Source organism: Myxocyprinus asiaticus, chromosome 3, assembly GCF_019703515.2.
Source record: "Myxocyprinus asiaticus isolate MX2 ecotype Aquarium Trade chromosome 3, UBuf_Myxa_2, whole genome shotgun sequence".
NCBI lineage: Eukaryota > Metazoa > Chordata > Actinopteri > Cypriniformes > Catostomidae > Myxocyprinus > Myxocyprinus asiaticus.
Genome location: NC_059346.1, coordinates 53,777,296 through 53,797,188, shown reverse-complemented (window position 1 = coordinate 53,797,188; position 19,893 = coordinate 53,777,296). Strand labels below are relative to the sequence as shown.

The window sequence follows — 19,893 nt, the reverse complement described above, 5'->3', positions numbered from 1 at the left end:
GTACCATGGTACCAGTGTTGGATAAATTATTCAAAAGAGTAATTCAATACAAATTACTAATTACTACCCTAAAATAGTAATGAGATTACTCACTTTACTGTTTACTTCATCGAAAAAGTAATCACATTGCTAATTACTTTTAAATTACTTTTAAAAACACTTTTCACAGAATAGCTTTTGTTTGTCCGCTCAACTATGTCAAAATAATGTCTATATTTCTTCCTTGTTCATTGATCGCTAGGGGGAGCACTTCCTTCAGCTGTCACAAAACGTGAACAGATATACATATTAACGTAATTCGTGTTTTCAATGTATTCTACACATTGGAGGTAGGACAATATATCGGTTTTACCTTATTAATAGTTGCTTTTTGGAACTATCAGTTATCTTCATTATTTCTTGTAATTATCGTGATTTTGGTTGCACAATAAACTGCATCTGGAATTTTTGAATGTAAAATTTTAACATTCTATAAATCCAATTTAAAAACTATCGGCTGATTAATCGGTTATCTGCTTTTTTCACCACCTTAATTACTGCTATCGGCATAATCCACTATCGTTCTAACTCTACTTCATATACAGGGTTGGGGAGTAACGGAATACATCTAACGGGATTAGTACGTATTTAAAATACAAAATATAAGTAACTGTATTCCACTAATTTAAATAATTGGTAATTAGAATAAAGTTACATTCAAAATGTATTTTGATTACTGAAGAGATTACTTTGCATTTTATTGTCATTTGTTTCATTTAATATTTAGTCCTTTCAGATGGAAAACATTTTTACATATAAATGATGTGATCCAAAGTGCATTTGAACAGCAGTGAAACACTTTCTTATGATGTGTTACATTCATACGAGCAGACAGAGAAGTAAGTTTGAAGTTTGGAGCAGAAGAAATAGAAATAAACCTAAAAATGCTATTTCTAGCCATTTTACATGCACATATTACCAGCCACGATCATATTTTTTTATCAAGAAAATTCACATTGGATCATAATTAATTTTTTTCTAGTAAGACCTTTGATATTAGAGCAAAAATCATATTCTTGATAATAATTTTTGTATTGTTTTCCTGTAAAAATATCTAAAAATCCTTAAAACAAGATCAATTTGATGTATCTTGTTTTAGAAACAATACTGCATAAGATATTTAGGTTTTTCAGAGAATGTATTTTTAACATGTGTATTTTGTCTTACTGTACTGGCAGAGTTTTTATAGTCAAAACAAGTGAAAAAATCTACCAGTGCTGAAGAAGTAATCCAAAGTATTTAGAATACGTTACTGACCTTGAGTAATCTAACAGAATACATAACAAATTACATTTTACAGCATGTATTCTGTAATCTGTAGTGGAATACATCTCAAAAGTAACCCTCACAACCCTGTATATATATATATATAATATTATTTTAGAAATTTGTATAATGTAATTACATTTTTTAAAGTAAGTAACTGTATTCTGATTACAAGAATTTGAAATTGAATGCACTACATAACTTTCTGTATTTATTAGATTACAGTAATTAATTACTGTTTAATTAAATTACACCCAACACTGCATGGTACTAAAATGTGTTTTTAGACATGGTACCATGGTAGAACCATGGTTTTCTTTGAAGTATCTTGGAGTACCATGTAAATAGTATGTTACTTCAATATGGTAATCCTTCTATCATGGTATATTGTATATAAATATACCATGGTATTACCATCCCTGTACCAAGGTATTGCCACAATACTTTTTGTAAGGGCAATAATAAAAAAACATAGCAATACCATGGCACTTTTGTGTAACGGTACACTGAATAATTGATACCTTAAAAAATCATAAAACTTTAAAAAAAAAAAAAAAAAAAAAAAAGCTATTTAAAGCTATTTAATCCTGTTCTGAAGATCTCACTAACAAAAAAGTACCAAAGCACTGTGTTTTTTATTTTATTTTATTTTTTTACATGTAACCATGGTAATATCATGATATTCTTTAAAGTACATTGGGGTACAATGTAAATGCCAAGGAACATGGTAATAATTCTGTGCCTGCACTTTTTTTTTAAGTACTGTAAGGATCCAAGTCTCCCTCAAGTCTGTATCAAGTCACTTTCACTTTTACGCAAGTTGTTTTAAAGGGTAAAATTATTCCAAATGAGACAAAAATGAAACCAATAACTTATCATCTGAGAAGAACGCAAGTATTTGTTTAAATATCTTGTTATGTGGCACCAACATTTTATACTCTTCCTGAACACAGTCAGAGAAATACAATATTCTGGTAATTTAATGATACTGACAAAGTGATCAAACTCAGTGTAGTAGACATAGAAACACCTTGTAATTTGAGGCTGTCCTCTCCTTTTACACTTATTGCATAGTGACAAATGAACAGATGGCAACGTAAACACTAGTTCAGTTTATCACTCTGGTTTAAACTAATGACACTAAGTGAGTCTTTTTCTATTATGTTAATTTTCCTTGTGACTACTGTAGATATATATCAAGAGACTATAAATTTCTGTCCAAAATATGCAGCCATTTAAGAGCAAATTCTTGAAGAGGACCAAAGAATACCCTGCCTGGGAAAGAGGATGGTTTGTGTTAAAAGAAAATAGTCTGATCCCTCATCAATTACAGCAAAAGAAAAAGCCTATATACTATAATGTATGATATTCTTGCCAGTTTTGATGTGTGCCTCCAATTTAAACTGACAGGATTTTGCAATGCTTCCACATTTTGGCACTTTCCACAAATAGGGCGTCCAACCAATTTTTGTCCAATTTTTATTATATTTTTTTTAAGAAATAAAGGCACAAATCACACATTCTTCGGCGTGAGACCTGTTAGATAAGTTAGATACTGGTCTTATTATTAACTATTTGTCAAGCTCAACCATTCAACCTTGTAATTAAATAAATAAATATATAACAAATAAGAGAAAAGGAAATATAAGTTTATTAATAACTATAAACCAACATTTGGGCTCAAATTAGCTGACCTCTACTGAGTGACAGCTTAATTTCCCATTTTTATTATGATACTTTCATGAATACAGTACATATTTGTGTATACATCCAATGTTCTTTGGAGTAAGTAGTAGTTCAGATACTAGACTTGTCAATCATTATACATTTTTAATACAGATTTTAGTGTTGACTGCATTTGTCAAGCTCAAGCATACTGTAGCTCATTCAATCAAAATTAGGCTACTGTAAGAAAAATTTTCCATTTAATTTTTATTTATTTTTTTACTTTAATTTGAAAGAAATGTAAGTTTATCAATATAAACCAACATTTGTTCCCAACTAGCCAACCCCTACTGAGTGATGGCAAAATCTGCCCTTCTGTTATCCATTCTGGTATATTATTAGAGGTCCAAGCAGCAAATATCGTCTAAATTTAAACAAGCGTTTCTTCCCAAAGCTGGGTTGCACACACCACATCCACGCAAATAGCTCATCGCCACAATACAGCAGCACCTCCACTTACCGTCCCAGTTCAGACTCGAGCTCATAGAAGTCGGCCAGCGTCTCTTTCTTGGATCCGTCGATCCAGTATTCAGGAGCGGCGCGAGAGGCGGCCACAGTCACTTTCAGCATCTCTAGCGCTTCAGTTCACTGTCACGGGATCTGAATAGTCAACATTAACATCACATGGTCGCAGAGGCACATAATAAACATGATTGTCGAAATAGTTGATAATTACCCGTACTGTGTGTTCCTGAGGTGCGACTGAGTGGACGTGAATACGTACTGTCAGTGTTTAGGCAGTTGTCATGTCGCGGTGCTCGCGGCTTCCACTGGGTCTTATAGTCGCCTATGTTTTGTGTGTGTGTGTGTGTGTGTGTGTGTGTGTGTGTGTGATTTACCTGGATTCAATGGACGTCACGGTCCGTTGTTACATAACACTAGTACTCCGGTATATTTTAGGCAGATGCACTGAAATAGATACTATCATTATGGAAAATTATAGTTATGTTGCAAAGTATTGATGACCATTTCATGCAAACAAAGGTACTATCTACTTTATAATGGACATGTTGTCTTAGAACTTGCTGTGTGAATCTCACAAAATCTGTCAGGATCATGTCCGGATAATATGTCACCCCAAAATCAAGAAATCATTTATAATAATCATCATATTCTGAAGTTGAATAACAAAGAAGCTTCTTTTGAGGACCATTTTTGCATGGACATTTCCCCCAATTTCCAAATCCAAGAGGATTTATACATCAGAGTATTTGTAGTATTGTCTTACAATATATATATATATATATATATATATATATATATATATATATATATATATATATATATATATATATATATTACAGTAAAAAAATAAAAAAATAAATAAATACAAAAAATCTGGGTTACAGTGAGGCACTTACAATGGGGCCAATTTGGGGGGGTTAAAGGCAGAAATGTGAAGCTTATAATTTTATTAACCCACTTACATTAATTCTGTTTAAAAAGGTTTATTATTAGAGCTGTAAAGTTGTTTAAATTGTCGTTTTTACAGTGTTACGTCGTCATGGCAACGAAGTTGTAAAATTGGCTATAACTTTACACAAAAAGTTTCGTAAGCGATTTTATCACACTAAAATCATGTTAACACACATATTGTTTACGTCTTATAGGAGGGACGAGTCAAAATGTATTTTTGTGGTAATTAACAACATACCACAAATGCTGTCAGTTGAAAATATCTTGCATTGAACCCGGAATATTCCTTTAATAATGATAATAAATAAAATAGGCCTAATAATTGTCTCTGGACAGGACGATGCAATGAATTATTGTGCTTGCCATGAAAACAGTCACAATAAAACGGGCTTCTTTTTCTTTATACAAAGTATAGTCTAGTATCTTATTTTCTTCTTTTGATTCTGGGGTGAAATATGACCCGGACTTGTTCTTAACCATATATATTGTTACATTAATAAGGTAATAATCATCCAGTACCATATTATATACATCAAAGCACCATGGTATTACCATCTGTGACCACCACTGTGCTTTTTTTTTTTTTTTTTTTTGCAAAGGGCAGTTCTGGAGAAACCGGTTCTGGAGATCTTACTAACAAAATAGTACCAAAACATTCCATAGTATTACATATTTTTTGGACATGGTACAATGGTAGACTTCTTTGAAGCACTATTTCATGTAATATTCAGATTTGTGGTTGACCAATCTTACTACTTCTTAAACCTTTACATTTGGTTACATCCTTTGTATTTATTGAAGTACCATGCTATTGCCATCTGATACAACCACTATACTGACATGGTACCTATTTGCAAGGGCTGTTTAATCCTGCTCTGAAACACCAGAGCGTTTTATTCAAAATTTTACCCAAGACCTCTGAAGTGAGTACTTTTAGTTCGGTCTTCTTTTATTAGGGTGACAGCAATTCTCTTCCTGCGTTTTACTTGATGAGCACTGCTTAGGATCTTTTCCTTTACATTTTCAAAAATGCCACTTTCAATGACAATTTGAATGTTCTATGAGGAACGGTCTGAAAATTCACCCACAGCAGGCCTGCATGACTGGTCATCCTTTAAAGCTCAAGCCGAGCAGGAGTGTTCTGGGCTCCCACACACACAGAGACCCATCTGTTCAGAATCTGCTCAGCACAAATCAACCACAACCGTACATTCACTTCCTTGCGGCTCAGTCATGCAAAAGAAGGACTGGAAGACAATTTAGGATCATTTCTGCCATGGGATCACACTTTGCATCTGCAAGACTGAGGGTATTTTTGTGGCTTAATGGAAGTGTGTGCTTATCTGTAACAGGATTCAGGTTTACTACGTTTAAATGGACACCAGCAAGCGGCTTATTGAGAGAAAGCAGCGTTCCCATTTACATGCACTTTATAAACGGTGTACTCTTTACTCCTGTATACATGCAGCTCGGTCAATAAGTAGCTTTCTCCAAAGCAACATAATTTCCCCACAACGCTTGTGTAAATAACAAACATGGTATCCAAGGAAGACTTCGCTATTTTTATTCCCCGTTGCTTTGCTTTATCTGCAATATATTCCAGAGTTGTTGCTGTGTTTGTTTTCTTAACTTTCTATAGCAATCCACAGTGAATTGCGCTGCAACAGTGGGGTTTTCCTCTTACCTAAAACTCTGGGATTCCCCCAGTGTACGTGAGTGCATATACGCTGACATGAGGGACAGTCGATATTTTACACTGGTGTGTATAAATGGGTATAGTTTATAGTGTATGTGCTTTTCTCACTGTACTCACAGAAATTTTGTATTCTTTCCACTGTGTTGACTTATTGATAGGCTCCATTCTATGATGTCTGTTATTCGGTCTGTTTACAGACATGTGCATTCTTCAAACACCCATCGCCGCTTATGTGTTTACATGACCACATTAAGCATTCTCGAGGAGAAACCTAGGTGTTTTAAACCGCTTTTGTCTTAATCCCTTAAACGGCGTATGGAAATTGGCATTCTCGTTTACAGTACATGTTTCAGAATGCCGCTTTCTGCAAAAACCCTGGCATAAGTACATGTAAACGTGGTCATTGTGTGCAGGTACCCCAAAAAATATTTGAACACTCAAGCCAACTATATGAAAAATCGCATATACATTTTGTATACTTTTAATTTCTTAGCAATATAAGGTAAGAAAATTGTCATATACAAACATTCTTAGAAAAGCAAATGAAGATTTTGGATGCAGAAAGGTGCTCTACAGCAGTGCACTCTTGATATATGACAACAGACAAATGTTCTGGTTTAAAAGCATCTGCACGGAGATCCACATCTCCTCCAGAATTCCAGACACTCTCTGTGCCTCCTCCATCAGCTGCGGCTCCTCTGCGATGAACCGAAGATGTAGCTGAAACACAAAGGTGAAGTTCTTAGTAACTAAAAGACCACAAAGCAAAAGTTCTGCATCACTTAACTAATGTCAAACATCCTGAATGGGTGTATAGATGTTACAGAAATTATTTTTGGGTCATTTAGTGGCTATACACAGATACAAAGAAGCTAGTCTGTGAATGATATTTTGTGCAGGACAATGGACCATGAAGGGCAATATTTTCTTATACTTTTGCTGCCATCTGCTGTTTAAAAACAAGACAAATCCAGGACAAATAGGGATGTAATGGTATTAGATTTTCAAAGTATGATAACCGTCACAAAACATACCATGCTATTACAGTATCACTGTATTAAGGTGCAGTGCTAATAATATTAGCAGTTTAATATTAATGTTAAAGCTAGATTTAGACTAAAAAAGACATGTTCCCTACTGCAACTTAATTATATTTATAATCGCCATAAGTTTTGTCCATAAGATATGTAAATACAAAAAGTATTTAAATATTGATCTGTTTCTCATCCAAAGCACTTGCATCGCTTCGGAAGAAACAAATAGCTACTTTTATGCTGCCTTTATGTGATTTTTTGAGCTTCAAAGTTCTGGCCACCATTCACTTGCATTGTATGTACCTTCAGAGCTGAAATATTCTTCTAAAAATCTTTGTGTTCAGCAGAAGGAAGAAAGTCACACATTTGGGATGGCATGAGGGTGAGTAAATGATGAGAGAATTTTCATTTTTGGGTGAACTATCCCTTTAAATAGCACCTTATTTTTTGGGGTTAGTTATTATATTCTGAGTGTACCATGAGTAGACCACTTTACTGAGTTAGTACTGTGCTTCTTGGAAAATTGTTATTTCCTTCTGAAATATTGTTTTCCTTTCATCAGGCTCTTAATAATTTACAGTAAGTAATTTCTTGAAATATCTGCAGGCAAGCATGGTCAGTTTGTTGAATATCAGACCTCATTAGAACAGGAGGAAATCATCATTTTCATCATCATTTTTTTTTAATTCATGGAGATCCAGATTTTAAACCCTTCATTCTATATTATACTTGCCCTTATGAAAGTTTACCATAGTTCTTCCATTGTTTATCTATGGCATTTGTAATATTAGGACCATAATCGCATAAGACCATGACTGGCTTCAAATTACCGTGGTTATGTCGATGTAGCCAGTGTTTCTAAAAAAATAAACTATAGTATCTGTTATGAAAAAAATAATAGCCTCAACACAATAAATAAAACAAAATAAAAATATATTCTAATATAATTCCCCCTAATAGATGAAACTATAATTAAAGTATTTAGCTGATGAATCCTATGAGCTATGTTTTATTTATTTTAGATTGAATTACATTGTCTTGTTATTTGGCATGAGATTTATTTTGGTGGCATGAGAGCATGAACAAACAGCCTATTGCAACATCGCAATGCTAAACGTGCTTTGAAGTTTAGGTTAAATGTGAAATGAGGAAGTCGCAATTTAGAGATTTCTATCGTCAAGTTTAAATTATGCTGTGTAAATGTAGCCGATTCTGTCTTCATTGAACTGAATTGGATTTTAGAAAGTTCAGTAAAAAACTGACTTTATGTTCATGCAACACAGTGAATACAGTATGAAAACCATCTGATTTAAAACTGGGGTATACCCTGAAACCACTACATCCTTAAGTACAACACTGCGTCCTAATCAGGTGCAAAACTATAACTTTGCACATAAAATAATTTGTCTGTCCACAATAAATTTGAAAATGCTGCATAAAGCAACAAAATCACAGCCATTCACAACATATTTCATTTTTGCTGTAGCTGTTTTGTGAATATAAGAGATGAGAATTCATGGTAATAATATTATAAAAAATATATTGTAATATTATATTTACGTGTGTTAATTATACGTATTATTACTATGTTGATCATGATAATTAGGTTTACTTCTATATTGTACTTACAGTGCTGTGAAAAGTATTTACCCCATCCTGATTTCTTCTGTTTTTGTGTATTTCTCATACTAAATTGTTTCAAAAATTAAAACTAAATCTAACATAAAACAAAGGCAATCTGAGTAAACACAAAATACAGTTTTTAAATGATGTTATTTATTGAAGCAAAAAAGTTATCCAATACAAACTGGGCCTTTGTGAATAAGTATTTGCCCCCTTAGTTACGAAATCCCCAAATCTATGAAACTGCATTAATAATGGGGTTCAGCTGGACTAGACACACCTAGGCCTGATTACTGCCAGCCCTGTTCAGTCAAATCAACACCTAAACAGAACTTTTTCAGTAGCATGAAGTTGGCTAAAAGGTCTCAACCAGTATGCCAAGGTCAAAAGAAATTCCAGAAATGATGAGGAAAAAGATGATTGAAATACATCAGTCTGGGAAGGGTCACAAAGCTGTTTCAAAGGCTCTGGGACTCAAAAGAACCACAATGAGAGCCATTATCTCCAAATGGAGAAAACTTGACACAGTAGTGAACCTTCCCTGAAGTGGCCGGCCTTCCAAAATTCCTTCAAGAGCACAGCGACGACTCATCCAGGAAGTCACAAAAAATGCTGAGGACAACATCCAAGGAACTGCAGGCCTCTCTCGCATCAATAAAGTCGTTGTTCATGACTCCATTATCAGACAGACACTGGCCAAAAATGCCATCCATGGAAGAGTGGTGAGGCGAAAACCACTGCTAATCCGGAAGAACATTAAGGCTTGTCACAGTTTTGCCAAAACACACCTTGATGATCCTCAAACCTTTTGGGAGAATGTTCTGTGGACTGATGAGTCGAAAGTGGAACTGTTTGGAAAACAGGGGTCCCGTTACATCTGGCGTAAATCAAACAAAGAATTCCACAAAAAGAACATCATACCTATTGTCAAGCATGGTGGTGGAAGTGTGATGGTGTGGGGATGCTTTGCTGCTTCACGGCAGGGCGACTTGCAATAATTGAGGGAAACATGAATTCTGCTCTCTACCAGAAAATCCTAAAGGAGAACGTCCGGTCAACAGTCTGTGAGTTGAAGCTAAAGTGCAACTGGATTATGCATCAAGACAATGATCCAAAGCATAGGAGTAAGTCCACCTCTGAATGGCTCAGAATAAGCTAAATTCAAGTTTTGCCGTGGCCTAGTCAAAGTCCTGACTAGAACCCAATTGAGATGCTGTAGCAGGAACTTAAACGGGCAGTTCATGCTCGAAAACCCTCCAGTGTGGCTGAACTAAAGCAGTTCTGCAAAGAAGAGTGGGCCAAAATTCCACCACAGCGTTGTGAATGACTGATCTCCAGTTATCGGAAGCGTTTGGTTGCAGTTGTTGCTGCTAAAGGTGTCACAACCAGCTATTAAGTTTAAGGGGGCAGTTCGTTTTTCACATGGGTGATATAGGTGTTGGATAACTTTTTTGCTTCAATAAAAAAATATATAAATTTGAAAACTGTATTTTGTGTTTACTCAGGTTGCCTTTGTTTTATGGTACATCTTGTTTGAAGATCTAAAACAATTTAGTATGAAAAATACGAGAAATCAGGAGCAGTGTATATTTTAAAATAAAGTAGTCTACTATAACATACATTAATGCAATAATTAACAAGAACTGACAATCTACAATTTTATACATTATTACATATAGATTTGGATGCAAATATACTGATTTCAGTACGACAATGTCAATTGCAGTGTGGAGGAATTTTTATTGTGTTACGACCCTAGCCGTCCTCTTCCCATGGCTGCAGCATGAGGGAGTTCTGGTTGACTGGAGGCGTAATTGTTTAATTGATTGGATTGGGGTGTGGAGTATAAAATAGAGGTTTTCCCCAGAATCGATGCTCGTGGGCTCATTGGCTCACTTGCTCTGGTTTCTCCTCAAGGGTGAAGCTTCATCTCTTCAGAGGAGTCATCGTTACAACTCTGGCTTGATTCTCACTGGCAGCTTCCAGCCCATATATTTGCTTTTGTTTAACTCCTTGACATTATTGGATTTCTGCTTATTATATGTTTGTTTATAATAAAATGATATTTTAATTGCACCCTTGAGTTTGACTCCCATTTGTGTTGCGGTCTCAAACGAGCCAGCCGTAACAATTGCTTAGCGCCTTTTTGGATCACAGTTCTACAAAAAAAAAGTCTATGAATATCATGAGTTATGAAGGGCTTTGCTGTTTCTATTACTAAGTGAAATTCTGTAGAAATATGTAGAACTCTACATACAGGCACACTGGACAGGGGAACAATAAGTTGAAGATTCATACTGTACCTTAAGGAACAATGCTAGGTATGCTTGGGCTAGGTCAAAATCTCTTTTAGACTGAAGAATGCAGATGATCATCTTCAGGAAGCTTTGCATAACTCGGACATCTCCTCCCATATCTGGAGACAGGGCCCGAAGTTCTGTTTCAATGGCAGAGGGGCCCAACTCTCTCATCAGCTTCACTGGCTCCTCATCTATCATGACACCAAAAAAAGCATACTCAACATATCGCTGTGCATTACGTTTAAAAAAACATTTTTTTAATAGTAATGTATCATATCATCAAGCAGCATAAAGGACTTACACGAGCAGCTGTCAAATGCCTTCTCAAGCTGAAGGTAGAAGGTGGATTTCTGTGCCAACACTCCCAAGTTAACGACTTTAGACTGCGATAAAGAGACAGAATATCATTCTGTTGAGTGAGCAGTAATGAGAACCTAACCAAATTAAAGAAATTTTACAGGTTCAATACAAGTTAACAGCATTTGTGGCATAATGTTGATTACCACAAAAAAAAAAAAAAAAACTTTATTTAAAAACAAAATGCAAAAATCGTGGTTACAGTAAGGCACAATGGAAGTGAATGGGGCCAGTCCATAAACATTAAAATACAGACAAAATCAAAAGTACAGTCACAGAATGTAAACATTATACGTGTTAACATGATTTAAGTGTGATAAAATTGCTTACTAACCTTTTTTGTATAAAGTTATATCCAATATTACAACTTCAATTTCATGACAACGAAGCGCTTTAATCCCGGTATTCACACAGATAAAGTTGGCAAGAATCTGAATCCCACTAAAATCATGTTAACAAGTTAACAAAATGTTTGTCTTGCAGCTATACTTTTGAAACAGTGTGTATATTAGTGTTTATGGACTGGCCCTATTCATTTCCATTGTAAGTCCTTTCCTTTAACCCTTACCGTTATTTAATTTATTATTTTTTTTAATAAATGTGGGGCAAGTTGAAATTATTTTTGTGTGGTAATCAATATAATGCCACCAATGCTGTCATTTGAGCTTTAATTGTATTAAACCTGGAACATTAATTTAACCCTTATATTGTGTTCCGGTCAAAACTGACCGATTAACTTTTTTGTTTTTTTTGTTTCTGAAAACTGTAGTTTATTTCATCCAGTTGAAATCAGATTCAATATCTTTGTTCACACAGGGCATCTGAACAACAATTTTATTGGTTTTATTCACTTTGTTACACCTGTTGTGTTCCCGGTCTAAAGTGACCGGTCATTGGAAATGAATGGATTAGACTACAAAATACAGAAATATTAACTGAGCATCCCGATCCTTTAGATGAGCACATTTGTAGATGTGTGTTTGCACTAGGGATGTGCGCTACGACTAATATGACTGTCGTTTAAACGAAAGCTTTGTAACCGACTAGTCGACTAGTCTAAAGAGAAACCAACCTTCAGAAAACAGTAAAAAAAAAAAAAAAAGTGTATTTATGCGACCCATTTAAAATACTTAATCTATTCCAAATCCGATGTTAAATTCCACTGAAAAGGGGCATTTATCTGCGACGTGCTCGCCTTGAATTATGATCATTGTACATTAAATATAGAACATGACACACATTCACTGAATCAACATTTAATAGACATATTTATAGAAAACAATTGAATAGTGCAGGACCAATAGAACAACCCTAAAAGCCTGTTCTAAATGGAAATCACCAAGTAAAAGTTACTTAACATATTAAAACAGTCAGGACATTGTTGAAAATAATTAACAGGTAGACTAAGCCAAATCTATGAGAGAGAAAAAAATGCGCTGAAAAGTCAAGCGTATTTCACAACGTGCAGTCGTGCATTAACCATTGATCTAATATGACAGCTGTTCGGTAAAGAACGTCAACCAATTACAGTTACGATATAATAAAAGAAAGAAAAAAGTAGTTATAGGATAGAAAAAATAGGCCTGTGATGTAGCCTGCAATAAACCTAATGTATTCTAAACATGACGTGCACACAGAATAAAATATAGTTTAACACGTTAAGCAGTCGGCACCTCGTTGAAAATAGCCTTCTTGATCGGCAGATTAAAAAAATGGCATACCTAGTCTAAAACAGTTATTTTCTAGGCTACTTACTCAAAAGCATAATTTTTTGGATGAGCAAAATTAACCCGTCGACATGGTCCGGTGAAAGATGGGACTTGACTCACCTGAGGCGTCTATCCTGCGCTTGAAAAAGCCCGCTCAGTGGAAAAATAACATCCAAGCATGCACAGATGTAAAGAAGACTCAAATGTGAAAACATCCATAGGGACTTTCAAACATTTAGAAAGCCGATTCCCGCACCACCGAAGTGATTTTATAACTACTTTGCTGAGTTTGCTTGTCTAGCGAGAGGACATTTTCCTGCGTGCGCCGCGAGTGAGAGGGAAGAAGCAAACGCAGACTGAGGTGAAATTAAACTCTGTATCTGCTCCAGATATCCTCTTTTTAAATGATATTTGTATTATTAATTCTATTTAAAACATGTAAAATTAATATGACAGTAATTTAAGTGCAGCCTCTGTAAAAATATAAAGCCAAACGTAAATGTGTAAAAATGTTGATCAGTTTAATGGGGGGAAATATTAACCGACTAGTGATTCCAGTGTCGACTAGCCACATCAGAACTGTTTAGTAGACTAGTCTCGCACCTCCCAAGTTTGCACACACAAAGTCATCAGACATGTGCATACACACACACACCGGGTGTTGAGCACCCTTTTGTGCATCGTCTTTCCATGTACACTCTTTGAGGAGTATTTCAAAATCTACTCATCATATTAAGTTGTGTTTGGGCTAGTTTGAATCGAGATAGTCTGCTGTGAGTTACCATATGTCATTGTCTATGTTATATGTATGTTTCAGGAAGTAATAAGGAAAAAAACTTGACAAAAAGACTCCTATTTTTTACATTTATTTTTATAATTATGTGTGTCATTTTTTTTCATAAACTAAAACTCACTGTAGTTTGGTCTCTGAGTGAAACAAATTTGCTCAATGCACATTACTAATTAAGACCTTTCTAATGATATATAACACATGGCTATCTAATCTTTTTAATGTATTTACCAACATTTTTGTTGCACATTATGAGAACAAAACAGTTCTAATTTGTCATCAAATTAAACAGCATTGTTTAAGAATTGGTAGGATCAGCTATATGCATTGTAAAGTCTAAATTCTGAGCTTTAAAATTACACTTATTTTGTTCAGATCAAGTGATTATTCATTTATTACATCATTATTTTAATTTGTTAAGCAGGGAGTTCCCCCCACTGGCCCGGTATAAGCTTAGTTCAATAAATCCTTCTATCCATAGAAAATATAGATTTTAGTTAACAAAAAGATCTAATGCAATATCTTGTGATAATATATGCAATATGAGAGATGTATTCATCTTATGGGTCGGTCATTTTTAATTAAATTAATACAAGGGTTAATTCTAAGCTTCATACGAAGTAAATTGCCAATAACTATAAAAAGAGAAATAATTAATTGGATACAAATTATGAACTGAAAACATCTTCGTAAAGGTGATCAAATGATATTGCATTAATAACTAGATTTTTACATTTTCTGAAAATAAATAAAATAAATATGCTCGCAACTTGCCTGTGCAAAACTCGCTGCCATAATGTTGGGGTGTTTTGGATAGTTGCTAAGTTGTTGCTTATTGGCCCAAGTCTATGATATTTTAATACCTAGATATAGCTTGAGTTCCTCATTCAATGTTAAGTCTATGAGAATTTTTTTCTCTGTTTTATTGTCCGCCAGGCGAAAATACTAAGTACACTTACTTAGAAAAGTAATAGCAAACTTCTCCTCAACAAACGTGATTTGTTTCATTCATGTCTGTAGCGAGCAGGAAGAGTTGCACCGATTCAGGAAAGTTTAATACTTCGGATTAATCCTACATATCAAGGTCAGAAATTAATGGGGGCTTGGGGCAAAAATGCCACCAAAAATACCCCTACAATTCAAAATTTGTTTTTTATTTGTAACATCCAATATAGCTCTTAATTTTCTATTACTGTCCAAGTTTTTCATATTATGACTATAAATATGAGTTGATGTTGATTTAATTCTTAAGGTAAGAGGGAATAAATTCTCTTATTCAGAATGTGCATTAATTAATTGATTAAATTGACACTAGGGCTAATCTAACTAATCTAACGATTATTCGACTATTCAGGTGATTACTGCAACGATTAATCATCAAGCAGCAATTACCGTGGTTCAAGCCACATAGGGCCTTTAAGTGCATGTGCTACAAGATTTTAAGAATTATTCTGATAGCCCGTAAGCACTTAAAATAGAGATAAAGCAATACAATTTTCAGCAATCTCAGGTTAATAACCATAGAGATTAATTGTTTTATTTTAACATGTCTGACTGTTATAGCACCACCTATTGTCCAATCCACACCAAATTGTGCTTGCTTCTTTGGAATCACATTTCACTTGTGCACTAAATTTGATTCCAATCGGAGCCTTTGTTTAGGAGTTATTGGCTTTTGCGTGATCTAGGCCACACACATACATTTAAATTACCTTATTATAGCCATGATAAATAAAAAGTTCAACTTTTTTTTTTGATAATTATTGATCTAGGAAAGATACAGGTTTTGTTGATGTCACGTAAAAAAACCAAAAGTAGGTTTTTTAAATAATATCAAATATTTAACAAATGATTTGATTGACACCAATGGTTCTTGAGGCAAAGTTGTTCAGAAAGTGGAGATTTATCATGTGATATGTTTAACGTGTGTAAAACGCGATAGCACCTCCTGGTGGCCTTTTTTCTCTCCAAATTTTGCACAGACCTCTAGGGCCAAGAATCAAAAATGCCCACCGCGTTTCGTTCCGATCAGCCTTTGTTAGCCTTGTCAAAAAGCTGCTGAATATTGATTGGTCGATGGCGGCCATGTTTTTCCAAGATATACAACTGTCCTCACAGAACTTGATGGCACCTTGGACAAAGACACTGCCTGCAAAATTACAGGTCGATAAGAAAAAGGGCTCCTTAGTTACAGCCATTTTTAGGTATTTAATTTTTTTAGCACCACCAAATGGCCGAGGTGTGCAAGTGTCCTCAGAATGACCCCATGCATAAGTTTCCAGAGTTTTGAGAAAATATCTCATACCGTTCAAGAGTTACAGGCATTTGCATAAAAGTGGCCATGAGTGCTTCGTACGTTTTTGCGTTTTTTTGATAATTATTGAAAATGGGACTCCAGAGAATCTCTCTTCACTGGTTTGGTTCCAATCAGGCGAACGGCCTAGGACCACAAATCACAGAAAAGAAATTCATGACAGAAACAGCCATTTCGTTGTCTTGAGCAACGGATTCCAATGATATAAAGCACTTGAGTGTATGTCACACGGTTCAGGAGAAGTGGCCCAAAATGTGAATTTTTTTGTTTTGTTCACTGTACCGCCCCTCATTGGCTGATCAGGGTGAGTCCATGTGTATGCGTAGACTGCTGGGGTACTACCATTCCCCAAAGTTTCATGTCTCTAGCTCTTACTGTTTGGTCTGCACGATCAATTTAGGGCAGAAAAATAATTATAATATAAATCCTGACAAATACAATATGGTTTCAGCACTTTGTTCTTGAACACCTAATAATAGTGTTGCTAATGACTGTATCCAAACAGGTTACCCAAACACTCCTACTTCCCTTTCCACCCTGAACTCACAGCATTGGTAATGCCACAATAAAACTGAACCAGAAGTTGACATGTTGCACAGCTAAAACAAAAAGCAACGTTTTGAGCAACAGTGTTTACCCTCTTCAGATAGTCAACAAATAGTTTAATATTAGTGGTCTCTGTACATTGAACTCTTATAGGAAAAATTATTTTAACATTTAAAGAGAGACTTCACCTGGTCCCCTGCAGGTGTTTCGGGGAGAGCAAACTGTGGCACAAGCCCTGGAATGGTGGGAATGAAGAAGGGCGCGGCTTTGGGCAGTTTTGGAGGTTCTTTGGCTTTATTCCTTTTCTGTAGATAAAGATTTTAAAAATATTAAAGGATTTTGTACAGTCTTTCAAAAATATCACAATTAAGCACTTCACTGAAGGAGTGCCTTTATTGTAAACGAACATTAAAATAAAAACTAAATATTAAAGGTGCACTCAGTAAGTTTTGTCTTCGTGTCATCTTGTACACTGACACCTAGCGGCTTGGATGCAGCATCATTTAAAATAAACAGTTTTCAGTTTCAGATGTCATTGTAGAAATGTAGTATTCACAGTCAGCCATGATTACTTTAATCAGTGAGTGAAAGTGTCAAATAACAGGGCAGTTACTGAGATTAAGCGAGTAGTATTCAGCTGGTCGTGTGATTCTAACATGGCCGCCCCCATGTGCGGACCCTCTCCATGTAGAATAAAACAGCTTTTATAAGGTTACTGATTTGACTGGCGTCTTTATTTTAATGTGAGTGCTCATGATTTCCTACATATATTGCAAAATTACAATTCATGTCTTTAGGATTTAAACTTTTTTAATGAGGAAAAAATTAATGAGTGCACCTTTAACATTTTCATTATCTGAAATAAAAATGAAAACTAAAATATTCTGAAAAACTAAAACAAACAAAAGAAAATGAAGCCTACTTTTAAAACCGTTAAGATTTTTTGCATTGTGTCATTATTATCAGGCCACTTAAGCACATTTTCCCCCCAATTCTCATTACCGTAATGCATCTGGACATTTTACTTTTACTGTTCCGATTGTTTTCAATTACTGGTATAATTCTCATTAATTCAACACAGTCATTTTTTTACGATATTACAGGATTACAGCTGTTGTACAATTAATTTTGTAAATTAAAATAATCAAAAATAAAACGTAGTAGTAAGGAAGTACTACTATGTTCAAATACTTTTTTCACATTGTGTTAATAATAATAATATCACAATGACCATTTTTCCACATCACAGTAATGAGGATTGGAGGGTCAAATATGCATAATTGTCATGAAAATAATAGCACAATAGCCCTAAAATAGGCTTAATGTTCTATATGCAAAATATAATTTCTTATTTATTTCTTTTGATTTGGGAGCAAAAAAGAACCAGAAATGTTTCTTGACAGGCTTTGTGAGAATCACCCAGAACGGAATGAAACAGTTATAAAGTCAAATCAGGTAAATGTGTATTAAATGAATTTCACAGCATTAAGCATATCTAAATATCTCAGTTAAACAAGTTAACTTTAGTAGCCTTAAAAATAATAAAACTAAACTGAAACTAGAAAACACTATAAAAAAAATAAAAAAATAATAATAATGAAAAACCAAAAAACAATCAGAGTGAAAATTAACACACATCAAAAATGAAACTAAACTGAAAGCACAAATTAAAAAAAAAAAAATAAAAAAAAAATAAACTTTTAATAACTCTGCACTGAATTTAACAGATCAAACCTTGATGATGTCGAGATGCAGGAGGTTCTTCCAGCGTGAATCAGGAAGCAGAGAGAGTGTGACCAGCTCTTCGTCCAGCTGTGCTGGTGATATATACTCCACCATCTCAGAGCTGTCGTCATCCAAGACTTCCTCCTCTTCTGTATCTGCTCACAAATAACACAATCAGTAAGATTTAATCCCAGTATATGCACTGTTAAAACTATAATCACTAAAGTAATGTGGTCTCACCTTTACTTGGGCAGCTGCCTGGCAGCATGATCACAGTGGGTTCGTAGTCTGCAGGTAGAGGGCGCAATGACACCATACTGCACAGTGTGTTATTGGACCTAGAAACCAACCAGTAGGCTGAATATACCATATTTGAAAGAGCAATACTTCCCGAAACATTAAAACATGATTTTCAAAACAAAGACTCTGTTCGGAATAACATACTACCATCATCCTTTTAACACTTCTGCTGTATATGGTAGAGGTCAACCAATAGTGGATTTTGCTGATACCTATAACTAAAGTGGTGAAAAATATAATATTTATACATTTAGAGGCTACAAAAGTCTAAAATAAATAAAATCCCAGATGTAGTGTATTGTTCAAACAAAATCCCATTAATAATGAGAAAAAAAATTACGATTTGGTACATAACACAGGGCTTTTAACTATAAACAAGCCTGAAACAGACCGGAAATTCTTATATTGAAATTACGGAGACTTGGCCCCACTAAAATTCTCTGTATTTCAGTATTTACCAAATTAAGCTTTTTATAGCCTATTTATTCACCAGATGAAGGGTTTTGTTTATATATACTTTACCAGATTAGGTTTAATGAGGAATAAAGTTTATTATTCACAAGATATGAAGTTCGAGACAAGATGCATGTGCTGACGGGACATGTTGCCATGTAGTCCATGTCCTTGCTTCAATTTAGATACCTAATATCTAATCATAATAACAAAATATACATTGAAGTGAGGATAAAAATATGGATGTATATTGTCAATGATAAAAGATTCACTAACACGGGGGAATTATAAAAAAAAAATATCTGAAACTATTTGCATCGATTTCTGCAGATAACCGATAGTTCCAAAAACCAACTTTCGGCACCGATTAATCGGTAAAACCATGATAAGGATACTTTTGTCTTACGGATATGAACTCAACGACTATTGAGCTTCAATGGATATAATGTAGATATGTACCAACAGCTCTAAATCACCAGTGTCTTAACCTCTTCAACTCTGCAGAGCCGCCGGCGGGTCCAAAAGAGGGTGCTATGTCGTGCAAAAAGTTTACGCTTAAAATATTCAAGTCTACGAATACATAAGTCAGGCATATGGGGT

At 34.7% G+C, this 19,893-nt stretch overlaps 2 protein-coding genes across 4 annotated transcripts in view; both read right to left on the bottom strand.

Annotated features, from left to right (window-relative positions):
- LOC127430794 (calcium/calmodulin-dependent protein kinase type IV-like) overlaps window positions 1–3,836 on the bottom strand; it is a 63,032-nt gene extending 59,196 nt beyond the window's left edge. Inside the window, exons 1-2 of one of the 3 annotated variants that reach the window (XM_051680866.1) lie at window positions 3,707–3,836; window positions 3,491–3,630 (exon numbers count right to left, since the gene is read on the bottom strand). In XM_051680866.1, coding sequence (XP_051536826.1) covers window positions 3,491–3,600 — 110 coding nt within the window. In that variant the 5' untranslated portion in view covers window positions 3,601–3,630; window positions 3,707–3,836. The remainder of the gene's footprint in view (window positions 1–3,490; window positions 3,631–3,706) is intronic. The other 2 variants (XM_051680884.1, XM_051680876.1) reach the window with 2 other exon arrangements.
- A 2,771-nt stretch (window positions 3,837–6,607) lies between these two features.
- Window positions 6,608–19,893, bottom strand: part of LOC127430751 (WD repeat-containing protein 36-like) — a 36,177-nt gene continuing 22,891 nt past the window's right edge. Inside the window, exons 18-23 of the mRNA XM_051680777.1 lie at window positions 18,781–18,878; window positions 18,550–18,695; window positions 17,004–17,120; window positions 11,401–11,482; window positions 11,103–11,290; window positions 6,608–6,862 (exon numbers count right to left, since the gene is read on the bottom strand). Of these exons, the coding sequence (XP_051536737.1) occupies window positions 6,713–6,862; window positions 11,103–11,290; window positions 11,401–11,482; window positions 17,004–17,120; window positions 18,550–18,695; window positions 18,781–18,878 (781 nt within the window). The 3' untranslated portion in view covers window positions 6,608–6,712. The remainder of the gene's footprint in view (window positions 6,863–11,102; window positions 11,291–11,400; window positions 11,483–17,003; window positions 17,121–18,549; window positions 18,696–18,780; window positions 18,879–19,893) is intronic.